The sequence below is a fragment of the Pelodiscus sinensis genome, chromosome 1 (assembly GCF_049634645.1).
Source record: "Pelodiscus sinensis isolate JC-2024 chromosome 1, ASM4963464v1, whole genome shotgun sequence".
Taxonomy (NCBI): domain Eukaryota; kingdom Metazoa; phylum Chordata; order Testudines; family Trionychidae; genus Pelodiscus; species Pelodiscus sinensis.
In genome coordinates this window covers 81,562,120-81,586,834 of record NC_134711.1, presented here as the reverse complement: position 1 = coordinate 81,586,834, position 24,715 = coordinate 81,562,120, and the positions used below count along the sequence as shown (strand labels likewise).

The 24,715-nt window shown below is 43.2% G+C and overlaps 1 protein-coding gene across 1 annotated transcript; it reads right to left on the bottom strand.

Annotated features, from left to right (window-relative positions):
* Positions 1–7,766: 7,766 nt before the first annotated feature.
* On the bottom strand, positions 7,767–24,666 carry AMDHD1 (amidohydrolase domain containing 1). The gene is made up of 9 exons (XM_075933688.1): positions 24,434–24,666; positions 20,528–20,634; positions 19,818–19,882; positions 15,982–16,259; positions 12,927–13,152; positions 11,837–11,961; positions 9,008–9,101; positions 8,440–8,600; positions 7,767–8,043 (listed from the first exon to the last, which is right to left on the bottom strand). The coding sequence occupies exons 1-9, from the start codon at positions 24,568–24,570 to the stop codon at positions 7,938–7,940; spliced, it is 1,299 nt and encodes a 432-aa protein (XP_075789803.1). The 5' UTR covers positions 24,571–24,666; the 3' UTR covers positions 7,767–7,937.
* Positions 24,667–24,715: the final 49 nt, after the last annotated feature.

The following is a 24,715-nucleotide window of genomic DNA, read 5'->3' as shown; positions in this document are numbered from 1 at the left end:
AGTGACTGGGCAACAATGGCAAATGAAATGTAATGTGGATAAATGTAAAGTAATGCAAATTGGAAAAAATAACCCCAACTATACATACAATATGATGGGGGCTAATTTAGCTGCAACTAATCAGGAAAGAGATCTTGGAATCATCGTGGATAGTTCTCTGAAAACGTCCACTCAATGAGCAGCGGCAGTCAAAAAAGCAAACAGGATGTTAGGAATCATTAAAAAAGGGATAGAGAATAAGACGGAGAATATCTTATTGCCCTTATATAAATCCATGGTACGCCCACATCTTGAATACTACGTACAGATGTGGTCTCCTCATCTCGAAAAAGATATACTGGCATTAGAAAAGGTTCAGAGAAGGACAACTAAAATGATTAGGAGACTCTCTTCTGAGGGGGATGAAGGTGCCCATATGTTGCCCTGACATTTCATCTCGGGAGGTATGCTGTCTGCCCGGGGCCTGTATCTGAGATGTTATGGAGGCATTGTCGAGGATTATCCAGCCCATGCTACTCATCCATGTGGGCACTAATGATACTGCAAGGTGTGACACTGAGTGGATCAAGAGTGACTACAGGGCTCTGGGAGTACGGGTGAAGGAGTTTGGAGCTCAGGTGGTATTCTCTTCGATCCTTCCTGTAGAAGGTAGGGGCCCAGGCAGAGACAGGTGCATCCTGGAGGTGAATACCTGGCTGCAAAGATGGTGTCGCCAGGAGGGCTTTGGCTTCCTCGACCACGGGATGCTATTCCACGAAGGACTGCTAAGCAGGGATGGCGTTCACCTTTTGAGGAGGGGAAAGACCCTATTTGGACACAGACTGGCTAACCTCGTGGGGAGGGCTTTAAACTAGGTTCGACGGGGACAGGTGAGCAAAGCTCACAGGTAAGTGGAGAACATGGAGACCTGGGAGATGGGTCAGAAATGGGAGGGAGCGTGGGAGACAATGGCAGAGAAAAAGGAGGGTCAGGGCAAAACTGGGAGGCAAGGTCAAATCAGGATCTTAGATGCCTATATACAAATGCGAGAAGTATGGGAAATAAGCAGGAAGAATTGCAAGTGCTAATAAATAAGTACAATTAAGACATTGTTGGCATCACAGAAACTTGGTGGGATACTACATGATTGGAATGTTTGTATGGAAGGGTACAGCTTGCTCAGGAAGGACAGACAGGGAAAAAAGGGAGGAGGTGTTGCCTTATACATTAAAAATGAACACACTTGGAGTGAGGTGAAGATGGACATAGGAGACAGAAGTGATGAGAGTCTCTGGGTTAGGCTAAAAATAATTAAAAACAAAGGAGATATCATGCTAGGAGTCTACTACAGGCCACCTACCCAGGTGGATAAGGCTTTTTTTTAAACAACTAACAAAATCATCCAAAGCCCAAGATTTGGTGGTGATGGGGGACTTCAACTATCGAGATATATGTAGGGAAAATAACACTGCGGGGCACAGACTATCCAATAAGTTCTTGGACTGCATTGGAGACAACTTTTTATTTCAGAAGGTTGAAAAAGCTACCGAAGGGAAGCTGTTCTAGATTTGATCCTAACAAATAGAGAGGAAATGGTTGAAAATTTGAAAGTGGAAAGCAGCTTGGGTGAGTGTGATCATGAAATCATAGAGTTCACAATTCTAAGGAATGGTAGAAGGGAGAACAGCAAAATAGAGACAATGGATTTCAGGAAGGCGGATTTTGGTAAGCTCAGAGAGCTGATTAGTAAGGTCCCATGGGAATCGAGACTGAGGGGAAAAACAACTGAGGAGAGTTGGCAGTTTTTTAAAGGGACATTGTTGAGGGCCCAAAAGCAAGCCATTCCGATGTGTTGGAAAGATAGAAAATATGGCAAAAGACCACATTGGCTTAACCACGAGATCTTGCATGATCTAAAAATAAAAAAAGGAGTCATAAAAAATGGAAAGTAGGACAAATTACAAAGGATGAATATAGGCAAACAGCACAGGAATTCAGGGGCAAGATTAGAAAGGCAAAGGTATCTGAGCCTCTAGCTATCATCTTTGGAAAATCATGGGAGACAGGAGAGATTCCAGAGGACTGGAAAAGGGCAAATATAGTGCCCATCTATAAAAAGGGAAATAAGAACAACCCAGGAAACTACAGACCAGTTAGTTTAACTTCTGTACCAGGGAAGATAATGGAGCAAGTAATTAAGGAAATCATCTGTAAACACTTGGAAAGTGGCAAGGTGATAGGGAACAGCCAGCGTGGATTTGTAAAGAACAAATCATGTCAAACCAATCTGATAGCTTTCTTTAATAGGATAATGAGTCTTGTGGATAAGGGAGAAGCGGTGGATGTGGTATACTTAGACTTTAGTAAGGCGTTTGATACGGTCTCACATGATATTCTTATCAATAAACTAGGTAAATACAACTTAGATGGGGCTACTATAAGGTGGGTGCATAACTGGCTGGATATCCGTACTGGGGGTATGTCTACACTACCCCGCTAGTTCGAACTAGCGGGGTAATGTATGCATACCGCACTTGCTAATGAAGCCCGGGATTTGAATTTCCCGGGCTTCATTAGCATAAGCGGGGAGCCGCCATTTTTAAATCCCCGCTGCTTCGAACCCCGTGTAGCGCGGCTACACGGGGCTCGAACTAGGTAGTTCGGACTAGGGTCCTATTCCGAACTACCGTTACTCCTCGTGAAACGAGGTGTACCGGTAGTTCGGAATAGGCACCCTAGTCCGAACTACCTAGTTCGAGCCCCGTGTAGCCGCGCTACACGGGGTTCGAAGCAGCGGGGATTTAAAAATGGCGGCTCCCCGCTTATGCTAATGAAGCCCGGGAAATTCAAATCCCGGGCTTCATTAGCAAGTGCGGTATGCATACATTACCCTCCTAGTTCGAACTAGGAGGGTAGTGTAGACATACCCTTAGAGAGTAGTTATTAATGGTTCACAATCTTGCTGGAAAGTCATAACAAGTGGGATTCCGCAGGGGTCTGTTTTGGGACCCGCTCTGTTCAATATCTTCATCAACGATTTAGATATTGGTGTAGAAAGTACTTATTAAGTTTGCAGATAATACCAAGCTGGGAGGGGTTGCGACTAATCAGGAGGATAGGGTCATAATTCAAAATGATCTGGACAAGTTGGAGAAATGGTCTGAGGTAAATAGGATGAAGTTTAATAAAGACAAATGCAAAGTGCTCCACTTACGAAGGAACAATCAGTTTCATACATACAGAATGGGAAGTGACTGTCTGGGAAGGAGTACGGCAGAAAGGTATCTAAGGGTTATAGTGGACCACAAGTTGAATATGAGTCGTCAGTGTGATGCTGTTGCAAAGAAAGCAAACATGATTCTGGGATGCATTAACAGGTGTGTTGTGTGCGAGACACGAGAAGTCATTCTTCCGCTCTACTCTGTGCTGGTTAGGCCTCAATTCGAGTATTGTGTTACGTTCTGGGCACCACATTTCAAGAAAGATGTGGAGAAATTGAAGAGGGTCCAGAGAAGAGCAACGAGAATGATTAAAGGTCTAGAGAACATGACCTATGAGGGAAGGCTGAAGGACTGGGTTTGTTTAGTTTAGAAAAGAGAAGATTGAGGGGGACATGATAGCAGTTTTCAGATATCTAAAAGGGTGTCATAAGGAGGAGGGAGAAAACTTGTCCATCTTGGCCTCTGGGGAGGTTGGGCTTAAACTGCAGCAATGGGCTTAAACTGCAGCAAGGGAGGTTTAGGTTGGACATTAGGAAAAAGTTCCTAACGGTCAGGGTAGTCAAACATTGGAATAAATTGCCCAGGGAGGTTGTGGAATCTCCATCTGTGGAGATATTTGAGATTAGGTTAGATAAATGTCTATCAGGGATGGTCTAGACAGTATTTGGTCCTGCCATGGGGGCAGGGGACTGGACTCGATGACCTCTTGAGGTCCCTTCCAGTCCTAGTATTCTATGATTCGATGATTCTAGGGGTTTGGAACGGGTCCCATATGAGGAGAAATTAAAGAGACTAGGACTTTTTAGCTTGGAAAAGAGGAGACTAAGGGGGGATATGATAGAGGTCTATAAAATCACGAGTGGTGTGGAGAAAGTGAATAAGGAAAAATTATTTACTTGTTCCCATAATATAAAAACTAGGGGCCACCAAATGAAACTAATGGGCAGCAGGTTTAAAACAAATAAAAGGAAGTTCTTCACACAGCGCATAGTCAATCTATGGAACTCCTTGCCTGAGGAGGTTGTGAAGGCTAGGACTATAACAGGTTTAAAAGAGAACTAGATACATTCATGGAGGTTAAGTCCATCAATGGCTTTTAGCCAGTATGGGTAAGGAATGGTGTCCCTAGCTTCTGTTTGTCAGAGGGTGGAGATGGATGGCAGGAGAGAGATCGCTTGATCATTACCTGTTCGATTCACTCCCTCTGGGGCACCTGACATTGGCCACTGTCAGCAGACACGGTACTGGGCTGGATGGACCTTTGGTCTGACCCAGTATGGCCGTTCTTGTGTTCTTAAGTGTGTGTGAGAGAGAGATCACAGTTTGTCCATCTGGAAGGGAAGGTGGTGTGAATAAGGGATTTGAGCCATCAATAGCTTTACAAGTCCAAGATCTGAAATTCCATGGTTCATCAGACATCCACATGGAGACTCAGTCCCTGATCCACTGAGGTCTTTAGGCATTTAAGTCCCAGACTGATTCTACCACTCTGTATAAATAGTCGTTAAGCGAGAGAAAGAGAGAGTAAACATGACTGCAGCTTGGTGGGTAGGGTATCCCCTCAGAGGTGTTAAACCTGGGATCAAATCCCTCTGCTCCATTGACTTCAGCAAGAGAAGGTGAGGAATTCCCATGTCAGAATGTCCTATTGCACATTTGCTGGATCACTCTCTGGGATTTGAATGGGGCAGCAGGTCTCCCTCCTCCCAGTCAAGATGGAATTGAACCTGAATCTCCCACATCCAAGGCAAGTCTTCTACACCTTAGGCTAAAAGTTAATCAGGTGAGGCAGGGGTGGGTGGCATCTACTTCTCCTCCTCCTCCTCTAGTCACTTTGCGAGGAGCGAAGCCGACACCTAACTCCTTCCTGCAACAAATAACTAGGGAGCTCACTGAACAGAGAAAGATGCCTCACTGGGGCACCTAGCTCCATGAGGAGGCAGAGCTTATAACACACACACCCTGGTCAGCATCTCCCATTGGCCAATGCAGGCCCTCCCTAGTTAGTGGATCACATTTTTAGATGTCTCTCTCTCTCTCTCCCTGCATTCATTGCGGATGAAGCTGAGGCACCTAATGCGAGGTTTGTGCAGCACAGTGGTGGTCTTGTAATCATCTAGGCTTTCTGTGCTCGGCTTTGGGAAGCCCAAGTCCCTTTGTGGACCCAGGCCTCAGTGCTGCCACACATTCAGCTTTCAGTGCTTCCTGTGGCCATGACAGCACAACCCTTCTATGCAGGCAGCCGCATAAATAGGACAAGGTAAACATTAACTTCTGCTGTAATATTCTTACTCCACCCCTGAGTGGGGAGCTGATGTTGCTGCAGAGTGGACCTCTCTGTCCACTCATCCCCATTCCTGATGCATAGAGCTTCAGCCCCACAGGGTACCAGGCCCTGATTCAAATATATTTGACAGGCTTATTGTGTCAACTTCAACAAAATGGTAATTCTGCCAGGGGCTGTGTAAAAATGATACTCTCCTCCTCATCAGCTCTGCACCCTGTTTGTCATCAGATATACCGCTTGTGGTAATAGGGATTCTTTTAAACTGGGCTTCGCTTCTTTGGCTCTAACAGCTGACACAGCCAGATTTTGTTCCTCCTCGGCATTTTCAGAAGAATCTTTTTATTAAGTACTAATTAGTTATGTCTTTACTACCCCTGTGAAGGTGACAGTGTTACACCAGTGCCATTGAGGGCATAAGCTTGGCTTCTTAGGACCTTTATTGGAGGTGGTGATAGGTGAGAAAAGACACCAGCTTGACTTGTAGATTCCAGTTTGATTTTTCAGGGACGACAGGTAGAAAAACAATTTTACCTTGTGACTGGAGCATACTGGAGTAGCATCACCGCTCAGAGCAGAATTGCATTTAAAAAAAAAGTGAACTAGGATCTCCAACATTCACCAGCGGCCTGGATAAATATTAGCAGAGCAATCAGAGTGATGTTTAGGGAAGAACTGACTATGGGAAAGCACACTTAGATCCATACCTGCAGCTGATATAACATCTGCTTGCAAAGAAGAATGTCTAGTGACAGGCACATCTTTAAATTATTACACAAGCTCATTTGGTTGGCTTTTCTGGCTTGCTTAAAACTAGGACAAAGAAATATGACACATGCTTATGAATTTTTTGACGTAAATAGATGAGTTCAAGGCTCCGACAGATCAGAGGTTCATAATAAGGTTTAACTACAGTAAACTTCCGATAATCTGGCACCTTTAGGACCCATGGGGTGCCAGATTATCAAATATGCTGGACTATTGGAAGGGGGGGCTATGAGTGGTCTGGGGTGGGGTGGAGGAGATGTCACCCCAGACCCCTCATAGTCCTCCCTTCCAATAGTCCGGCTCTGCCCCAGGTGTTCCTGATTTAGCCGCTTCTGGTCAGTTTCAGCAGCGGCTGAATCGGGGACACCTGGGGCAGAGCAGCTGGGGTGCTGTCGGGTTGGTCCGGTAGCGCAGCCCTTCAGCACTGCAAGACCAACCCGGCAGCACCCCAGCTGCTCTTGGGAACACCGGAGCACTTCCGGGTTCTTGATGGTACCAGACCATCAGGAGTGCCGGAGCATTGGATGCTGGACCAATGGAGTTTTACTGTATTCATGTTTGTTGTGCATTTCAAATATTTACAGGCTGCCCAAATAGGACTGACCTCATTAAAACGGGGCTAAGTCTCTGAAAGGCTGTCCTTGATCCAGCTATGATTGCCTTTATAAATAGCACTATAGCAACAGAGACTAGTAAGCTATTCACTTATTCTCATACATTATCTTATTAACAAAGGTCAGACCTTTTCAGTCTGCAGATACTGAATATTTGATCAGTCAAATTAATTGTAGCGCCTTAGTGATAGCAAGTGTTGAAAGGAAGAAAACCACATGCTATGCATATGATGGCTTTAGACTGCTAGCTGTATTGCCCTTTCCTCTCCATACTGTAACGTCGTCGATGTGAAGGACAGAACATAGAAAATGTGTATTTTTTATATGGAGATGCCAGAAGGGTTTTGTGGAGGTATGATAGGATAGAATATTTAGTAAATACCTGCAAGTGAGTATGCAAGCCACAGAAAAATACAAAGAAGGGGGAAAATGCCCCCACAAACGAAATCTAAATCTTGAAACCACCTAAAATTAGTCTCAGTTAGAGAATCAACCCATGATCCTGATCAACCCACTATCATAAAAGGCTTATAAACTCAGGTCAGCATTCACAAATGTGTCTTTCAGCTCAGATCCAGCCTAAAGCACAAGAGAGCAGCTCTTTTCTGAAAGTGTGACCCAATACTGTGTAAATCTTTTTCTGACTTTCAACATGACAAATATCCAGACCTCAGCAGAGCTTACAAGACTCCTGCCTTTGGGGGTTAACTACTGCACGCAAGATTTTGGCAGCATTGACTTTAACCCTTAGGCTTCTACTCTAGTCTATATATCTGACCAGAATCTGAACACTAGCTCATTGCCTTTGTAGATTCTTTTGTTTTGTTTGAGTCACATCTCTGTTTCAAGAATGCTTAATGTTAGAAGTATAAATAGGTGTGGATTTGATACGAACAAGAGTGAAATGATTAGTAAAGTTTATTTCAACATAAGAGCAAGTACACTGAGCATACAAATAATGTAGCAGTAAATATAAATCCAAGTTGTCTGTTGCTCTTGGGTAATTGAAACATTTCAATATAATTTTGATGTTAATATCATTCTAAATAATCATCCTCTTTCAAGAAGTGCTTAGTAGCCCATAACCCTTTCATTTTTGTAGATAACTTTTCCTTTCACAATAACATACTCAATCAATTCTTGATGTCCCCCAAACTGATAAATCAGGTGCTCCCATCTAAAAAGACAGTAAAACATTTATAAAATATCAATATTTTCAAATGGGTGAGCCTGAATCACAAGAAGCAAGTTTTATGCACTGATCCTTTCAGTATTATAAGACAGTAAAAGCTGCAGATATACAAATTAGTATAGAATTCCTAGTACTGTTTTCATGTAATAAGTCATTAATGTGCTTTCCAAACAGTTGTGGTACTAGGTTTATGAGAATATAGTCTTAATAAGCTTGGTCCAAATTCTCCATTGGAGTTATTTGTATCTACTAAAAACAAATGCAAAGTCAGTGTAAAATGCTACTAATGTACAGGTGCACGTGACTCCACAAGGTGCAATGCAGTGGAGAATCAGGCCCTTTATGTTAAATTAGGGTTTAAACAACAATTTAAGTACATACCTTGATGAATTAATGATAATGATATCTCCTTCTTTACCAATCTCTATGGAGCCATGTGTATTGGATCTTCCAAGAGCATATGCTGCATTAATGGTGGCAGCTACTAAAGCCTCTTTCATTGACATTTTCATGTTTACACAGGCCAAATGCATTACCATGGGCTAATACAAAAATAGAGGGGGAAACTGAAGTTACCAATAATGCAAACAGGCCAGCTGCCTGTTCTGTAATGCTGGGAGGTCAGGCCAAAAGCCCCTAAGCAGGTTGACACAGGTAACAGGTCTCCTGCAGCTAGCCCATTCCAAAACAAAAGCTGGGAACACAGCCCCCTCCTCCTATGTAACCAGCCAAACCTCCCAAAGCAAAGGTGAAAAAAGTGAGTCGCTATGCCTTGGAGGCACTTCTGAAGAAAATACTCTGAGCCATATATTCAGCTGGTGGAAATAAGGGTCTGATTCTTTTTCTTATGAAGAAAATTCCTGTAAGTGAGCAAGCACTACCCCTGTGTTGTGACAGTAAGAAGAGTTAACCATCTTGTGTTCAGTCATATACATTAAAAATGACTTACCATTGAATAGCAGTATGCATTAGGGTTAAAATCACTGCCAAGAGCAACTATAACCCCTTCTTTTAACATTTTCCTAGCTTGAGGTTGCTTCAGTCTAGAAAAAATAGATTTGTCAGTACGGTACATTTAGCTATTATGCTTTGAATTACACCAGGAAAAGGTCCATGTATTACTGTACTTACATACTTATATCAAATGTAATCAGATTCACTAACCATTTTGAAAACGAGACCAAATTCTGATCTCAGCTACACATCTCCAACTCCATTGATTTTATAGCTGGGATCTAGTATCTAGCACTTTTGCAGCAGCTATAATTTTGGTGGCAGCCACTCAAACTAGGGTAGTGAGAATGAAGACCTGCTGTCTCACTGTTTCGTTGCTCTACATCAGCCTATAGGACCTCTGTATTTCTAAGTAAATTGATGAGAAAACAGTACCTATTCTACACACATTATCATCCTTGGCCATTATTATACTGAGATTTTTCCTCTGTCCCAGGCGTCCACAAGAGCAGCAGGGGTGCTGCCAGGTTGGTCTCGCAGCGCCGAGGGGTGGCACTACCGGACCAACCTGGCAGCACCCCAGCTGCTCTGCCGCAGATGTCCCCGATTCAGCCGCTGCTGAAACTGACCAGCAGCGGCTGAATTGGGGATACCTGGGGCAGAGCTGGACTATCAGAAGGGGGGGCTATGAGGGGCCTGGGGTGGCATCCCCTCCACCCCACCCCAGACCCCTCATAGCCCCCCCTTCTGATAGTCCAGCATATCTGATAATCTGGCACCCCCTGGGTCCTAAAGGTGCCAGATTTTCAGAAGTTTACTGTAGCTTTTTTCACACTGACGAGCACACATACAAAAATTAAGGGAAGACTACACAACACACAGGCCATTTAAGTCAGTTCTGCTGATATTAATAAAATGCAATATATACCTGATTTCCATCCATATGTCAGCACTTTTAATGAGCAATGACAGTCCAGTAAAACGAATGGAGTTTTACTGTATTTGCATATATATTTGTATGTATATGTATATGCAACCTCACTTAAGTTGCGGCCCTCGGCATGTGCTGTGAGTATCATTGTGGCCTCTGGGGCTTCCAAAGTTGAGTAACCCTGTATTAGACTAAGGGTTTGAGAAGTGGCGAGTACCTCCAATAAGATGCTGAGCTATTATTTTTAGTGCATTAGCTCAGTCAAAAGCTAACTTGTGCTTACCTACACATGCTGCAGTCACACCTCCCAATTGCAGTGTGGACACAAAGAGGTTACCCATTTAATTGTTTATCAATCTGTATGTGATCTAGCTGTCAAATGCACCTCAAGCTTTTCAGAAAATACATGATGTTGCCTAGGTAAAAATTAAACAAAATTGCTAACATTTGATATTTAACTTTTTCAGCTTGTTAGGCAAACAAGCAGTTCATTTCCTTAAAATCAGATCTAGGAGAAGCTTTCACATGTAAGCAAATGTACATAATGCACTTATAAACTGGGTTAGTGAAAACAAATCTAGTTTGAAGGGTGACATCTTGAGTTAATGTCTGGCTGCTTTACAGTAGTTAATGCATTAGATAGGCTAAGACCTATTGCAGACTGGGTTTCTGGGGACCCATCTGAGTGCATCTGAGGAAAAGGGCATTGTCTAGACTTTTATGGGATCCCCTAGGAAATACAGGCAGTCCCCGGGTTACGTACAAGATAGGGACCGTAGGTTTGTTCTTAAGTTGAATTTGTATGTAAGTCGGAACTGGTACATATTGTAGGGGAAACTCTAGCCAAACATTTTTTTTAGTTTTGGATAGCATAGGGAAAGGTTAACTCCCCTCTAATGTTTGTTTTGCTGTCTGTTCCCCTGTTCAGAAGATTTCACATCTATTTCTGTCCCTGTGACAAACTCAGGACTAAAGGAGTAACTCATCAAATACCAAACAGCTCTGCACCATGCTTTGAGCTAATAGCTTTATTTCCACACACCACCCAGGGTTCTAGGAGGAGGGTCCTTTTTTTGCTAACACAATGAGGCCAGCACTTTGTTTGTTTTGGTGGAGTCTTTGTTTGCCCAGGGAGCCCAGCATGTATAGGGGGAGGAGGGGCGGAGAGGCTGCTTTTGTCTGCTGTTCTGCAGCCTGTTGCTCAGGGGAGGGGGCAGCCTGTTGCTGGCAGGGGGGGAGGGGGGAAGCGTGCAGGATGCGAGGCTGCGGGGGGGGGGGGCAGCGGGCGTGGGGAGGCACTTTTCCTCTGCCCGGCAGCTCTGCGGGATCCCTGTCCCTGTGGCCAGCTGCTGCAGGCAGAGGCCAGTTGGAGCCGGCCGAAGAGGAGGAGGAGGTGGATTCTAGGACCCAGGTGAGCGAGCCCCGGGGACGCTGCTGCGCTCCGGGAGCCTGGCATGTATAGAGGGGAGGAGGGGCGGAGAGGCTGCTTTTGTCTGTTCGGCAGCCTGTTGCTCAGGGGAGGGGGCAGCCTGTTGCTGGCAGGGGGGCAGCGGGCGTGGGGAGGCACTTTTCCTCTGCCCGGCAGCTCTGCGGGACCCCAGTCGGAGCCGGCCCGAGGAGGAGGAGGAGGATCCTAGGACCCAGGTGAGCGAGCCCTGGGAATGCTGCTGCGCATGTGCGGGAGTTGCCTCACCCCGTTCGTAACTAGGGATCCGACGTAAGTCGGATCCACGTAAGTCGGGGACTGCCTGTAAGATGATTGGGGATTTTCCATGGTCCCCAAGACTGAGTTAAGGAAGACAAGAATCTTCTTAAATATGAGATTCTTGAGTCAAAAGAATGTTCCTGCTGTTAGTTTGGGCTGTAATTTCCAATCCATCAACATGACGTTACCTTAGCATGTAGGCAGTGGTTGGTAAAAGGACAGCTGCACACTTGGCCCTTGCCATGGCAGAGATACCTTCATCACTTATTTCTTCCAAGTGACTTATCGCCTGGGCTCCTAGTTCCGCTCCGAGCTAAACAGATTATAATGAAAGATTTAACAGAAAAATTACTACCATACCAATGAATCCCTGAAGCTTTGTTCTTATTATCAGTTTGCCTGGACAGACGACTCTTTAGGATGTTACCTAAGACCTATTTGCAAAACACTTTTAAAAAAGCGATCTGTAAAGAATAAGTAATTTAAAGACGAATTATCTGCTAATTTACTGCAGGTAAAACTTTCATGAAGTTATTAAATTATTAAGTTAAAGCTATTAACCGTTTCTAAAATTTAATCAAAATAATTTGGGCTGACTGATGCCTTAAACAGTATTTTTTTTTAATGACTCGAATATAAATGACTGTACAATTAAGGATAAAATTATAAACAGGTTTTGTGCAGAAGAGAGATGATGGAAGCTGATATTCTTATGCAAACAGAGAAACTATGAAATGCTGGAGTTACACATGGTACAAAATGCTATGTTAGTCAAGACTGATCCTCTCCAACTGCAACAAAAATTGGCAGATTAATGAAGTGGGATTAAAGCAGGCATTTCTCAAATGATGAAATATGGACTCGGATTCCCCCTACAGAATTGTTATTTGCTGCTGCCAGTGGGAATGTCAGTACTGTTGAAAAGAAATGAACTGCATGACTGAGGACAAAATATTTTTAAAATATTGTATCAAAACCTATACTTTGTACCAGTAATGAGAGGGTCACAGATATTTATCTTTGCTATTTACCTTGCTACTTCATAGGATCAGCTAAGTCAATATTGACTAGCCAATAGAAAAGTTACCAATAAAGGTCAAAGATTCCACAACTGTAACTCATGCACTTTGCACATGAGTGGCACTTCTGATTTATTTTACAACCTACTTATTCTTTTATACATTGATTTGGAATATTGTAAGTCTCTTAAAGCATCAGTTCTCCCAAAGGCAAGTCAAAAGCAAAAATGGCTTAAATACATATGAAATGTAGAGGTACCTCTGCAGATTTCATTGGATGGAGTTCGTCACCATGGAAATTAATCTGTAACCCCATATTTTTTCCAGCCTGAAGAATTCTTCTGGTACAATTTAGATCAAAGACACCTTTCTCACAGAACACATCTATATTATTAACATGTATTTCCTTATTTAGGTCCAGTTCCTTCAGTTTAGGGAGATGGTTAATGATAATGTCATCTGTGGCTTCAGTAGCAGTTTTCCCTCTAAAGTAAAGAAAATTTTACAAAGACATAGAATGATTTCATTTTTGAACCTTGGAGAACTCTAAATTCATGCATATAATACACTGTATTAGTTTAAAAAGTAGATATACAACCCTCCCAGACATTTAGCATATGACAAAAGCACACTTGACCATATTATTTTTATCTTTGTTGATGTTTCTGAGCATTTGTAAATCACTGATTTTACTTCAATTGCTGCCTTTTTTTAAAACCCAATCTATTTAAATTTTAAAAACAAAATACAAAAGGGACAATATTGTAATTCATATAAAACAAACATGATTTAATTATGTCATTTTAAAAGGATTATGCTATCTCTATCTTATTTGTAAACTAGATTTCTTTAGATGTCAACCATTTTTTGCCTTTTAAAAAGCATTCTTCTACCTTTCTATTTATACATTCTGAATTGCTTATATTTTATGCTCAAAACTGACTTTCAGACACTTAAAAAAAAACCAAAACATTAACTTGGGTGGTAGCTACCTAATTATCAAAGCTAATAGGGGCATTCAGCACAAAATTGACTTTAAATTTACCTCTCTCTTTCACATACACATTTTTCCCCAGTCTTTCATAGTCACAGGTTATATCTACACTGTACGGCTATTTCAGAATACCATTGGTATCTTGAAATAGCTACCCCGCATCTACACAAGCCACCCATTCTTTCTAAATATTTTTCAAAATAATGTGCATGCTATTTCACCATCCTGGTAAACCTTGTTGCACTAGGGTTAAGGGATTGCTCAAAATAGCATGTTATTTCAAAATGTGATGCTGTGTAGATGCACCAAAGTTCAAAAGAAGCCATTTCAAAATAGATTTGAAATAAGATACACAATTTGCATTTCACAAATTGTGTATCTTATTTCAAGTTTAGGGTGCTGTGTAAATGCACCCATGGAGAGCTGGTTTTGTCTTACCAAGGCATTCTAGCAAGATACTATACTGCTTTGATAGTCTCAGCCACTTTGAGCTGTCATTGATACATGAAGATTGCCTATAGGAGGTCAGCAAGTGCTATTTTAAGAAAGCTAAATAGAGATTTTTTATTTCTTTATATCTTTGAGAGATAAAAATAATAAACAACTGAGGCTAAAGATCTGCAATGACATCTCTGCCGTGAATTCAGCCATTGTGAAGCTTTTGTAACTTATATGTAATTTAACTACGCCATTTTTTATGGACTGTAAGAGTGAAAAAAACCCAGGACTTGTACTGAGACAGAGGTATTAGAAGATAAGAGTTTAAAAATCACATAGTATCCTTTTATGTGCATATAGATGGTGTAAAGATTTTGAGATTTGGACCTGAGAAGACCTGCAGACTACAGGAGGTGGCAACTGAATTGTAGACAGAACTGAGGAAACTCTTAAAAAAGCCAAATGTGGGTTGCTATAGACTATCTCCACTGACTTTTCTGAAGTTAGACCTGATTTACATCATCAGAAAGCAGAATCAGACCCTGAGGCTGGAACTTTGCACCTGTTGAGAATGGGAATTTATATCTGCATAACACCTGGTGTACTCTGAGGTAAACTAATGCTATCTGGAATGCCAATGGATTAGTTTTTAAAACGGCTTGAAATGTTTTTGCTTAAAAATTGTTTTTGATAAAAAATGGCTTTTTGACCATTTTAATCAAAATTCTCCAGGTTTAAAAACAAACAAACAAAAAAGAAACTGAATTTTTTTTGTCAAAAAACCCCACAAAAATCTAAAAGCTATAGCTCTAGGAGAATAATAGGTTAATAATTGATTAAAGCAGGAGAAACTGGCATGAATGTAATGGGAGATGGGGCGGTGCAGTGGACACTTGGAGGTATATAATTTTAAGGTACTGTTGTATATTTCTACATTGTTATGCATTCCTCTGTTACATGCCTGTTTTTGACCAGGCCTATTTCTCAGTTTGTCAGCATGTGCTACTTTTATCGTACAACACCCTTTGTCCAGGACTCCTGTTGTCACTCTCCTCTGTGACATGAACTCTGTAATACAGTGTAGTCTCATAAACCTAAACAGTTATCTTCTGCATTGGAAATGAAAATAAATTAAAAAAATATGAAAGAAGAAGGCGTGGGTGGTTTTGTTAATGTACTACAGTTGGATCCCTCTTGACCAACCAGAATGCTCGCTAATAGTCCAATTATTTAGATAACAAGAGTGTGGTTCCTATTGCCAATAGTACCTGAATCCTGGGATCACACACATAGGATGCAGTTATTAGCTGATTGAGAGGAAGTATATCAAGTTGTTATTTTATTAAAACTTCTGATGATTAAGTATTATAATACTGTTTTCTGTTAACTAGTTAAAATGAAAAACAGGCAGATTGTGCGGTCCGATGGCAGTAGCAAATGCAGAGAGACTTTCTGAAAAGGAGTTCCATGGAGTCAGTAATTGCAAATGATGATTACATCCCCATTAGCTAAATCCAATCAATTTCTGTATGAAAACTAATAGCCTGGATATTTTCATAACTGACTGCCACCGCACCATTATGCTCCTTCACTTCTCTTTTCCGTATAGGAAAGCATTGCTTTGTTGTATGCTGTAATTTCTAATGCTATACTCTTTGTTGCCATTTTGGGGAAACAAAAAATGAGCCCCAAAACAAACTGGATGAGGTAGCCAAATTTTGTTCCAGCCTCCTTCGCTCCCCACCAGGCGCTGCTGCTCTTCATTTATTTCTGAATAATCTGTCATCAATTCATAGTTTATTCACATAGCAGTTGCATTCATGTTTCACAAAATAATATGAGAGTAAGACTGTTTAAAAGAACAAGAAAAAATAAACATTACTTAGGCACCGAATGAGCTCCGCAGTATGTAGAGGAAATGTTGATATCCAGTAACCGTCTAGCCCGTTCAATCACCTTGAGCATTTTAAGCTCGGTTTCTAGGTTTAAACCATATCCACTCTTGCATTCGACCAAAGTGGTTCCTGCTCTGAGCATACGCAGCAATCGGTGTTTGAAAGTACTGAACAGCTCCTCTTCTGAGGCTCTTTGGGTGTGTTCCACAGTAAAATGTATTCCCCCTCCAGCTTGGTGAATGTCCATGTAGGAATCACCTGCCAGCTAAAAACAAATTTCTCTCTTAAACCAGAGAATACTATCCATCTTCTTCAAGGGATTCTACAAGGCGTATCTGGCCTAATGCACAGTGGGGAGGGAAGACAAAAAACCATCCCAGTGATGGAACTATGTAAGGGAAACTTCTCCTGACCTTGGAAGAGGTCACTAGCCCTAGATCTGGCCTGCTTTTACAGATTCATTTCCATAGGATGAAAGAAAGTGAAGGGGAGCTGAAGGTGATGAGAAAAGGTATCAGGAAAATTCATCCCTGTGCCATGGCCCATTTATGTAAGCCAAACCAATGCAAAGGAATTCCTGCATGGCAGGTGACTGTGTGTAGGAGCTTCAGAGACTACTCTATGAACCACTGCACCCTCTGGAACAGCTGGGGTTCTGGGATGGTTTGATGACCTGGGAATTCTACCTCACAGCCATTGCACGAGGCATGACACTCTAGAGTTCCCTTAGATCATATAAGGGATTAAACAGGGAGATAAGTTCCCTGTACTAGTGCTGAATCTGGCCCTCAAAAGGCTCTAGCAGTGCTGTCATGCCACAAAAAAATCTTTTAGTGCTGAAGTATTTCCTCCCAGCAGTGCATTCAGTTGGATTTTACACAACATGTTCCAGTAGAAGCCACCAGCCAGAAAAATGGAATAAGAGTGTCTACTGAGGAGGGCAGCATTGTGTCTGATGGTTTGGTTGGACAGAACCATCTTCAGAGGTGGGAGATTTGCAGAAAGGAGTGATGTCCTTTAGAACAGTGTTTCTCAATGGCCAGTCTTTGAGATCTCCCTGATACAGTTTAGGAAGGAAGTAAGCTGGTCTCAGGTATCAACAAAGTTGAGAAACACCTCTTTAGAAGATCAAATCCCCTTTCTTAAAACAGATTTAAAGGCATAATCTGGAATTTCTATCTGCAGGTAACTTGTGTTATTTAAAAAAGGGGACATGGGGAAGGGGAGGAGGAAGAAACAAGACACAATGAACTGGACTTTGTCCTACCCAAATGTAAGGGGTCTGTTACCCCTTACTAAAACTCTGTGGGAGTTTTTTGGTTTATCAGCTTCAGAAGGGGAAGGGTTCATGAGACCGACAGACCCCAGAGACAATGGAAAGCAGTCAACACTCCAGCTCAGCCTGACTGACAGGTTGTAAGTGGGGATTGTTCTGGCTCTGTCTCTGAACAAACAAGCTGTGTGCAGAAGAGGTCCTGCAAAGACAGAGAGCTGAAAGAGGAGTACAAGAAGAAGTCCTGCAGCAACAGAACCAGACACAGACAGGCCAAGCAGTGCAGACCCTGTGTTGAGCAGCAGACTGGCAGTGCTCAGAAAGCCAAAAGGAACAGAGAAACAACACAAGGAGCTGGAACTGGCCAAGCAGCACAGCCTGCAGCTGGATGTGGTGAGCTACTGGGACCTGCAAAGTGTGGGGAAAGGCTCTGGACTGGGAGAGGGGTCTGGCCACTTAGAGACTGAGGCTGTGTGGTCACTGCCAGTGCAAGCGTGTCCAGCCTGCAGCCCCTTGCAGCACATCCAGGGCTTCTAAGGAAGAGACTGTGAACTGTCCTTACACTCTGCAGACTGCTGTGTTGATGTCCCTGTGCTACAGAGCAGGGCTGTGTGTTCTCATTTAACCATTCTCATTGTTTCTTATTCTATTCTCTTTAATCAGTTGATGTTTAATAAATTGTATTTGCTTTGAACCTTATGAAGTGGTCACTGGGCCAAGAAGGCCTGCAGTGTAAAGAGAGCACCTCGGAGTGGGGACACCCTAACTCCTGCCCCTAGTGACTACAAGGTCAGGGATTAAGCCCCAGGAAACCTGGGCCCAGCCTTGTTGGGGTTTCAAGGGCTCTGCTACTCAGGAGAGTGGAGGGGGAGCCCTCAGGATCAGGGAGCCGTGGGGTAAAGGAAGTGGGAGCGGGGACTCAGATCCTTTCGCTGGTTCATTTCACCGGGGTGTATAGAAGCCAGGAAAGTTCCCCACAAGAGCGGGACCATTCCCCCGCTTACACAAAGCAGTTATTACTTTTGGTTTTGTTGTCTGTTTTACCACTGACACAGTTTTACGCAGGAGCTGCATTACCTGAATATTATCATTTTTTAGCAGGACCAGCTTTAGCATTTTGGAGGGAAACACAAATATGGTTAAAATCACAGGAGGGCCCCTTCACTGTGTTCTGATGCAAGGCTATATCTTGATAAAATTATCCCTCTCATTCACTCTCGCTAGATAAATTACATAGCAATTCTCATCTCTCTTTTAACAGCATCACGTAGCAAACACTCCTATTATTACTAATCAGCTGCGTCTAGATTGGCATGATTTTCCGGAAATGCTTTTAACGGAAAAGTTTTCCGTTAAAAGCATTTTCGGAACAGAGCCTCTAGATTGGCATGGACGCTTTTCCGCAAAAGCACTTTTTGCGGAAAAGTGTCCATGCCAATCTAGACGCGCTTTTCCGCAAGAAAGCCCCGATCGCGAAAATGGCTGTCTATACTGGCCCTTTCGCGCAAACAGGGACTTTTGCCTGAACGGGAGAAGAATAGTATTTCCACAAGAAGCACTGATTTCTTACAGTAGGAAGTCAGTGCTTTTGCGGAAATTCAAGCGGCCAGTGTAGACAGCTGGCAAGTTTTTCCGGAAAAGCGGCTGATTTTCCAGAAAAACTGGCCAGTCTAGACACAGCCATCATGTTTATTACACTGTTGCCTGTGGCCAACAAAGCTTTGAGCTGCATTGTGCTATACAAGTAGAATAAGAGACAGTCCCTGTCCCGAAGACCTTACAATCTCAGCAATATATAGTCATAAATTAATTCCTCCCTCACCCAACTTGATATCACACACTGATATTAAAAAAAATATGCCACAGAAACAACAAGCACTGCAGAAGTGAAAACCTTTTATTCCAAAGCCATTCAGGTGCTTGCATCTCCCTCTTCCCTCCATCCTTTACAGGCTCGACCATGTCCATTTGGACTTTCCAACCTCATCGTTCAAATTCAGATCCTCTTCAATCCTTTCTTCAATACACTTACCCTTTCCCCTTCTTCTGGCTCTCCATCTGAGGCCCTTATTTCAAACCTTCCCCCATTTGGGTTACATTAGAAACAAGTTCTAGGTGTATGAGTAAATAAAATAATGTTTATCTTTATGTGGTGATGTTTTCATTTTTTTAATCCTTTCATTTTCTTTTTTCCAACTCCCAATTTCATTCTCATTTTCCTCACTGCCATTTTACCTCCCTTTTATAAGTATTGTTCTCTTACTTCTGTCTCTTTCCTGTTTCATTTTCTCTCTGCCATTCACTTCCTCTCTCTTTCCTTCTTTCTCTCTCTCCTTGTTTCCCCATCTCTTTTCCTTGGACTCCAGCCCTCTCTCTCATGCTTTGTCCTGAGTCTCCAAAAGCTGTTGTTTCTTTTCTGATGCTATTTTATATACGAAATAGCTGATATTACTTTCCAGAGATGAGAAATAAGGGTACAGAGAAAGTGGAGATGGTTGTATATGAAAGCAAACATCATGAGAAAAAACAACTGTAATTATGTGAAATTACCTTCATTGCAAACTCATGAACCCTGTCACCAGCCCACACTGGATGAGTATGTGCATCTACCAAACCTAAAAAACCCAACAACAATAAAATAAATGTACACTGTAAGATTTCATTGTTTGGGAAAAGGAAATGCTTGAGAAAGTGCAAGCAAATTAAAGGGACAGTGTCAACTGAAGAAAAAAACTCATGACCTCGATATTTCTGATTGAAAAATGTTTTACCTTATATTACTGCAAAAAATACATATGATTATTATGAAGATATTCAAGAAAATATTTTTCAGGGTGTTTTAATATGTGTCAGAGAATCTCCCATGTTGTTTGTCTGGGCCTTTTGCACAGCAACAGGTGAGAGAAAAACATTTCTCAAATACAAGAAATTGGGCAGAGCCTCTTATCAAGAGGTGCAGTACCGGGAAAAATTTTCAACACACTTTGAGACAACTGACTAGATTTCATATTGATGTCTCTTTAAAAGTGCAAGCTGCATATCTTGGGTCTTATGACATTGTAAATGGTCTCCACTGATTGGGAACGATGTGAAGGGAGGAGGTTAGTTGCTTAAATACCAAGGGCCTAATTTCTTCATGGCTTGCACTATAAAGAGAACAGAAACTTGGGGAGTGTGTGTAATTGAGGAACTTGTTCTTTTTCTATACACTTGTCCAACCATTCTGTTTTACACCATTAGCGTTAAGAAACTACACCTACCTGGCAATACACATTTCCCAGAACAGTCAATTATTTTTTCAAATGATGCGTCTGAAAATTGCTGGTGAATAGCATCTGCATGGCCTACCGCTTTTACACAGCCATCTCTGCAAAAATAAGCAATGGACAAACAGGCCTCAGTGAGTTTGTTTAAAAAGCAAACTCAGGAAGTTGTTTTAGGAGCTCTTGAGGCATCACCTTTTCAGAGATGTGATAGCTCTTTCTATCACCTTTTCAGAGATGTGATAGCTCTTTCTATCACCTTTTCAGAGATGTGATAGCTCTTTCATAGGAATACATTTTTCTTCAAGTTTCTTACTTTTCATTCAAGTTTCTTCTGTTTTCTATTCAAATTTTCAAACATGCTATTTTTAACTATTATAAGAGCCACCCAATCTCACTCAATAACTGAACTGTTGTCTAGTCCAGCTTCTAGCAGTCAGGTGTTTAGGGACACCCAGATCTTGGGGTTGTGTCCCTGCCCACTCTGGCTAATAGCCATTGATGGACCTATCCTCTACAAACTTACCTAGTTCTTTTTTTAACCCTGTTATAGTCTTGGCCTTCACACCCTCCTCTGGTAATGAGTTCCCATGGGCAGTTGGTGAAGGTAGGGCTGGTGGAGGCAAGCCTTCAGCCCCACCTCCAGCCTCACCCCTTATGCTGAGGCCCCACTCCTTCCTCACTCCTCACAGGGAGGTGGGGCAGCACGTTGCATGTGTACTCCCCCTCCCAACCACAGAGAGGGGAGTGGGTAGGCAGGCACTTGCCTCATCCTTGAGGGGGACGGAGGGCGCATGGCATGGCCTCAGCCCCATAGGAGGGCGTGCCCTGCCACGTGGCCCAGCCCAACCCAGTTTCTCCAACCCTGGCACACCGAGAGAGGGACGAGGGCACATCGCACCGCGTGGCTCGGCCCAGCCCCAAGAAGGGTGGAGGGGATGTGGCGTGGCCCCAGACCCAGAGCACTGGGAGGGTGGGCGCTGGAGGCAGCAACACTCTGCCCCCAGAACACCTACAGCAGGAGTTCTGGGGGCAGTGTGAGCAGTACTATGTCTGGTGGTTTGGGAAGGCAAAACCCTCCCCTGCCTAACATACCGGACACACATGTAAGTTCCACAGCTTTACTGTGTGTCGTATGAAGAAATACTTCCATGTTTTGTTTTAAACCTGCCTCCTGTTAATTTCATTGGGTGATTCCTGATTCTTGTGTTATGTGAAGGGATAAATAGCACTTTTCTATTATTTTTTTCTATATCATTCTTGATTTTATAGACCTCTATCATATTCCTCCTTAGTTGTCTCTTTCTAAGCTGAAAAGTAGCCATTCTCTGTACCTTTTCCATTTCTACTGCAGGTCCAACCTCTGTAAACCGGAACTCTCTGGTCTGGCAACATCTGTGGTGATATTCCAGAACCTGAGAGTCCTGGTGGAGGGCTGGCAGCTGGGAGTCCTATGGGCTGGCAGAGCAGCGGGCTGCTGGCAGTGAGTTGCTAGCGGGACTGGAAGACCAGAGTATCCCAGCTGGGTTACCCAGTGGGGCTGGGAGACTGGTGTGTCCCAACAGGGCTGCCGAGTGGGGCCAGGAAGCTTGTCTGGGTCAACAGGGCAGCAGTGCTGGTGGCAGACTCCAGCCAGCAGCCAGGCCAGGTCTGGGGGCATTGGTGGTAGAGGAGCCAGAAATGACTGTCTCTGCTCCAGCAAAATGCCTCATCTAGGAAAGGTCGGGTCTCAAGGGTGCCGGATCAAGAAGGTCCAACCTGTATATCTTTTTTAAGATGGGGAGATCAGAACTGCATGCTGTACTCAAGGGGTGAATGTACCATGGATTTATGTAGTGGCATTATGATACTTTACTGTCTTACTATCAAGCCTTTTTCTAATGGTTCCTATCATTTTGTTAGGTTGGGGGGTGGTTGTTTTTGTTTTGTGTTTTGTTTTTGACTGCTGCTGTACACTCTGTTGATGTTTTCAGAGAGTTATCTAAGATGACTCCAAAATCTGTTTTGTGAATGGTAACTGCTAAATAAGACCCCACCATTTTGTATTTATAGTTGGGATTATGGTTTCCAATAGGGATGTTAGATATCATGTATTTTAGTAATTGTGTAGCTGCAACAATTTTTAGCAGTTACACGGTTACTAAAATACTCCCTGGGAGCAGGGCTGGCAGCTAGTGTGCTCCCCATCCCCACTCCTTGGGAGCCCCCTGCAACCGTGTGCTGCTGCCTCTGTACCAGAAGCAGCAGCATGGAGTGGCAGGAGAACCAGTCTGCGAAGAAATCCAGTTTAAAAATCCTGAGCTCCCTACGGACAGAGGCCGCTCCGGCATCCCACGGAGCAGCCTCTGTCCACAGCGAGCCCGGCCTTGCTGCAGACAGATGCTGTGCCAGCGTCCCGCCTACTCTTCGCACCCCCGTTACTGCCTTTGATACTACCTGTTTAAGTTTTTGTAGATTCTAAGACTAAATCATTTTGTAACTACCAAGAATATAATGATTCCAGAATAACTTTTCAGAATACTCATTTAAAGAGTTTGTGTGTCACGTCTCACCATTAGCACTGTGACACTGAAGTTTTATGGCACAGCAACTTAAGGTTATGCCTACACTGCAGAGCTTTTCCAGGATTCCAGAGGTATCCTGGAAAAGCTTTGCTGTGTCCAAGGAACACATCTGCTTTTTCAGAACAGTTTCTGAAAAAGTGGACGCATTCTTCCAGCATCCCTGTATTCCTCATTGTATGAGGAATAAGGGATGTTCTGAAAGAGGAGGTTTTCCCAAAATTTGGCTCAGTGAAGATGGGCCAAATCTCAGAAAAGCCTCTTCTGAAAAAAAAAGTGGAAAAAGATACGCAAATTGCGATTTGCGTCTCTTTTTCTGACTTTTCTTTGTAGTGTAGACATAGCCTAAGTCGCATGTGTATTATTGGCACACTTAAGCCAAGAGCTCTATTTTTAAAACAAAAAAGTAACTTTGTTTCTCAACTGGAAACCCTGATTAAAAAATGATAGATTCCAGTCTGCAGCTTCTTTTCTTGGCACCCGAGTTAATCCAGGAACATGAAGAATCACGTGTATTTTTTCTTATCTTTAGCCACAAGCAATGAATAAATTAGCATTTGGGAATATCTTATTATGGACTGAAATAAAAATGGACAACTTTTCAAAGGAATTACAGGTGGCATCCAACAACACCAAAAGAGAGCCTGCAGACCTGAAAAATTTGCCTTTTATAAAGACAGAATGAACAGCTGTATGCAACAGGTTCTATTTTGTTAAGCTCTGAGGAGAAAAGAGAGCAGATGCCCCATGGCTAGGAGAGAGCTGGTATGGGGTTTAGCCCTGCTCGGGGCAGACAGACTGTAATCCAGTGGCACCTTAGGCTATGTCTACACTGCCACTTTTTATTGGAAAAAGGTACGTAAATTGCACTCTGCAATTTGCGTACCTTTTTCCGATAGTTTTGTTGGAAGAGGCTTTTCTGAAATTTGCCCTGTCTATACTGGGTCAAATTTTGGAAAAAAACTCCTCTTTCAGAAGAACCCTTTTTCCTCGTGGCACAAGGAAGACAGGGCTTCCAAAAGAGCTTGTCTGCTCTTCTCCCACAAAAAAAGTCGGAAAAGCAGACGCGTTCCCGTTCCCGGGGAAAACCCCTGTAGTCTAGACATAGCCTTAGAGACATACATAGATAGAATCTATTGTATAGTACCATGAGCTTTAATGGGCAAAACCCACTTCTTCAGATGAGCTGATCTTGAGAGAGAGAGAGCTGGATGGGGTGTGTGGGGATGGACAGATAAGATTAGATCAGATTAGTTTAGATTTGTTAATTCTCTAACTGCCCCCCCCCCCCTCTGAGACTTGTAGCCGCGCAGGCAGACAGGTGCACACGCCGCACACTTACGTGCCGATCACCAGGCTGGCGTTACTGAGCACGGCCAGGCTGTGCATGCCCGCCTGCAGCAGGTACTTCTCGCCCTCGGTGCAGACCAGCACCAGCTGTTGGGCGTTGCGCAGCAAGAGCCGGTGCTCGCCAGCCATGCCTGAGCAGGGACAGGGGCAGCTGCAGCTGCAGCCCCAGCCAGAGGCGAGCAAGGCCGGGAACAGCCCAGAGATCAGCTCAAAGTCCACTGGGCTTTTGCCGCCCAGCCCCAGCGCTGCCATCCTGCGAGCGGAGGGGGCGGAA